This window comes from Lipotes vexillifer, unplaced genomic scaffold, assembly GCF_000442215.2.
Source record: "Lipotes vexillifer unplaced genomic scaffold, Lipotes_vexillifer_v1.1 scaffold999, whole genome shotgun sequence".
Taxonomy (NCBI): Eukaryota; Metazoa; Chordata; class Mammalia; order Artiodactyla; family Lipotidae; genus Lipotes; species Lipotes vexillifer.
In genome coordinates this window covers 1,906,805-1,910,458 of record NW_006774368.1, presented here as the reverse complement: position 1 = coordinate 1,910,458, position 3,654 = coordinate 1,906,805, and the positions used below count along the sequence as shown (strand labels likewise).

Genomic DNA, 3,654 nt, shown 5'->3' with positions numbered 1-3,654 from the left:
TATAGAGAACAGGATCCCTACACGTGAGGGAAGCAGTGTAGCTGCCTTACTCCCTGAGGTCTTCACTCGGCGACTTGGTGGCCACCACCACTGGGACTGTACTTGAAATCCTTAGCAGGTGGGTGGAGAGGCAGCTGGATGCGGTGGACGACAGAATTGGATGGTAAGAACCAGGATGGTTGCTATGATCTATGAGTTTTAGGCATACACATGCACGCATGTGCACACACAGGTTCAACCATCTTCTAGCAGGAGCGTGCACCTACAAACTTACCAGTGTTGAAGATTCTGCTCCACGCAGTAGCCTGATTGGACAATGTACTTTTTAGCTTCCGGTAGCACCTCCATCAGTCCTTTTCCCCACTGCTGGGGAGGCTTGCTGTTCACAGCATAGGCTGTAAAAAGAGCAGACACAAGGGCTCCCAGGAAGCCTGTGGGATGGTGGTGGGTCATCCGGCCACTCTCGACGCTCGCCTGGATCAGGGTGTCCAGCTGGCTGTGGTGAGGGAACCGGAGACCGATGCACATGGCCCGCACGGCAGCCCCGCAGCCACCCTCATGGCTGTTAAAGGGAATCCTCCAGCCATCGGCTTTGTCTGGCTCCAGCAGCATGGCGTTCTGCATTGAGGCGCCCCCTGGGGAGAGTCCGGTAGGGCATGGGGTCAGTGTACCAAAGCGAAGTCCCCACAGGATGAGAGAACCAAGCCCCATCTCCAGCTTTCCTTGATGGAAAGGGAAAGCCAAAAAGTATGATGATGAATGTCCCCAAACTCCAAACCCCAAACCCCAGGGCAACATTGTGCCTTACTTACACCAGAGTACTTATACTAGACGCCCCTAGGTTTATGGAGCAGGGAGCTTTTCATCAGGAGGTGCTATTGGCTGAATTGTATTCCCCAAAATTCATATGTTGAAGCCCTAACCCCTAGTACTTCGGAATGTGACTGTATTTGGAGATAGGGCAGAGGTGATGAAGTTAAAATGAGAATGTTAGAGTGGGCCCTAATTCAGTCTGATCAGTGTCCTAGTAAGCAGAGGAAATTTGGAGACACAAAGAGACACCAGGAATGTGTGCTGTGAGAGGGCACAGCTAGAAGGAAACTGTCTGCAAGCCAAAGAGAAAGGTCTCCTTCAGAAGAAATGAAACCGACACCTTGATCTCAGACTTCTGGCTTCCAAAACAGTGAGAAAATAAATGTCCGTTGTTTAAGCCAGCCGGTCTGAAGTATTTTGTTACAGCAGGTCAAGCTAACTAATACAGGAGGAGCTAGGGGAAAGGCGATTCACATCACCTGGTGGCCCAAGTGGCCGTAAAAAGTTCCCAAAGTGAGCAGGAACCACTTGTGAGCAACCTGGAACGAGAAAAGGGGTCTCTACACGACCTTTTCCAGTCTTCTTTAAAAAGAAAAAAAAAAATTCTTCATTAAAGAAAACTCAGAAGCTATAAATAAGTAAAACGAAAATAAGAAACTATAAATATCCCTATCACCCAGATACAATGATTAACATATTTGTGTATATTCTTCCAGACCTCTCCCAACAGAGATATACATATATACTTTTTTTTACATATATACTTTTAATGAAAATGGGTTCAGACATGAAATTGAGTTATTTACAGTGAGATGGATGGACGCAGAGTCTGTCATACAGAATGAAGTAAGTCAGAAAGAGAAAAACAAATACCGTATGCTAACACATATATATGGAATCTAAAAAAAAAAAAAGGTTATGAAGAACCTAGGGGCAGGATGGGAATAAAGACGCAGACCTACTAGAGAATGGACTTGAGGACATGGGGAGGGGGAAGGGTAAGCTGGGACAAAGTGAGAGATACACTACCAAGTGTAAAATCGATAGCTAGTGGGAAGCAGCCGCATAGCACAGGGAGGTTAGCTCTGTGCTTTGTGACCACCTAGAGGGGTGGGATAGGGAGGGTGGGAGGGAGGGAGACGCAAGAGGGAAGAGATATGGGGATATATGTATATGTATAGCTGATTCACTTTGTTATAAAGCAGAAACTAACACACCATTGTAAAGCGATTATACTCCAATAAAGATGTTTAAAAAAAAAAAAGAAAGAAAATGGGTTCATAAGATAGTGTTTTGTAACCTAATTTTTTTTACTTAATATACAATGTCTTTCCATATTGGTAAATAGTTATCTGCATAATTTAAATGGCTGCAGATGTGTCACCAGAATTAAATAAATTATAGAACATTCAGGTTGTTTCTATTTCTGTCACAACTATAAAAACTAATGTCTCCTTGATATTTAAATCTCATTCAACATTTTTTTTTTTTTTTTGCGGTATGTGGGCCTCTCACTGTTGTGGCCTCTCCCGTTGTGGAGCACAGGCTCCGGACGAGCAGGCTCAACGGCCATGGCTCACGGGCCCAGCCGCTCCACGGCATGTGGGATCTTCCCAGACCGGGGCACGAACCCGTGTCCCCTGCATCAGCAGGCGGACTCCCAACCACTGCGCCACCAGGGAAGCCCTCATTCAACATTTTTAATGATTTCCTTGGGCCTGTTTTATTCTCCACTTGCCCAGGACCTCCACTGGCTGCTCTCACCTGGTGCCCGGCCATTCATGTCTCCCATGCAGTCTTGGTAATGCTTAGCAAGGATGGAATACAGGCGAGCCAAGTCCGAGACTTTGCCGGCTTCCAGGAGAGCGTCTGCCGTGGCCAGGTGCATCACCGTGTCATCACTGACTCTCCACCTCTCCACATCTATGGCATCCAAGCCGCCAAGCTGGGCCAGCTGCCTGTGAATCTTTTCCCCATTCCGGAGGAACTCCCACTTCCCGTTGAAGTACCCCAAGGCATCTCCAGCTGCACTCAGCACCATGGCTGCCACATACTTCTTGATCAGTTCCCCGCTCATGGTGAGGCTGTCTCTGGGGGAATATAAAGACACACAGAGGATGGGGAGAAAAAAAAATCAGAAAAAATAATAGCCCTATCTACATTTTACTGAGCACTCACACCTTGCAGGCACAGTATTAAGGACATCTCATTTAATCCTCACAACTGCTCTACGGGGAGTGGAATAGGCCCATTTTACAGATGAGTAAATCAGCCACGCAGTATCAGAAATGTTATGTGAATTACCTTAGGTCACAGAGCTAATTAATGGCAGGGCTGGCATTCCAACTTAGATCCATCTGACTCCAAAGCCCACAATTTAACTACGATTCCATCTTTGCCTCTCCGTGAGTGGCAAGCCCATTAAATTCTGCAAGTCAAACCAAGCTTGTCATTTTCTCTTTTTGGTTTGAATTTGGCCTTGGAATGCATCCCTCCTTTACTTAAATATTAACACTTTCCATTGGTATCACAATGCACTGTTTGCAAAGCACCCGCACATCCTGCCTCACAAGTAGGCCCGGATTACAGTCTGCACTTCACAGATATTGCAGCACTATTTACAATAGCCAGGTCATGGAAGCAACCTAAATGCTTCCATCCAGAAGCATTATCCAGATGAATGGATAAAGAAGATGTGGTACATATATACAATGGAATATTACTCAGCCATAAACATGAACGAAATTGGGCCATTTGTTGAGACGTGGATGGATCTAGAGACTGTCATACAGAGTGAAGTAAGTCAGAAAGAGAAAAACAAATATCATATATTAACACATA

General features: G+C 45.8%; 1 protein-coding gene across 1 annotated transcript in view; it reads right to left on the bottom strand.

Moving 5' to 3' along the window:
• The window catches only part of ADPRH (ADP-ribosylarginine hydrolase), a 4,656-nt gene extending 1,696 nt beyond the window's left edge, over window positions 1-2,960 (bottom strand). Inside the window, exons 1-2 of the mRNA XM_007449136.1 lie at window positions 2,578-2,960; window positions 275-635 (exon numbers count right to left, since the gene is read on the bottom strand). Of these exons, the coding sequence (XP_007449198.1) occupies window positions 275-635; window positions 2,578-2,890 (674 nt within the window). The 5' untranslated portion in view covers window positions 2,891-2,960. The remainder of the gene's footprint in view (window positions 1-274; window positions 636-2,577) is intronic.
• Between the last annotated feature and the right edge of the window lie 694 nt (window positions 2,961-3,654).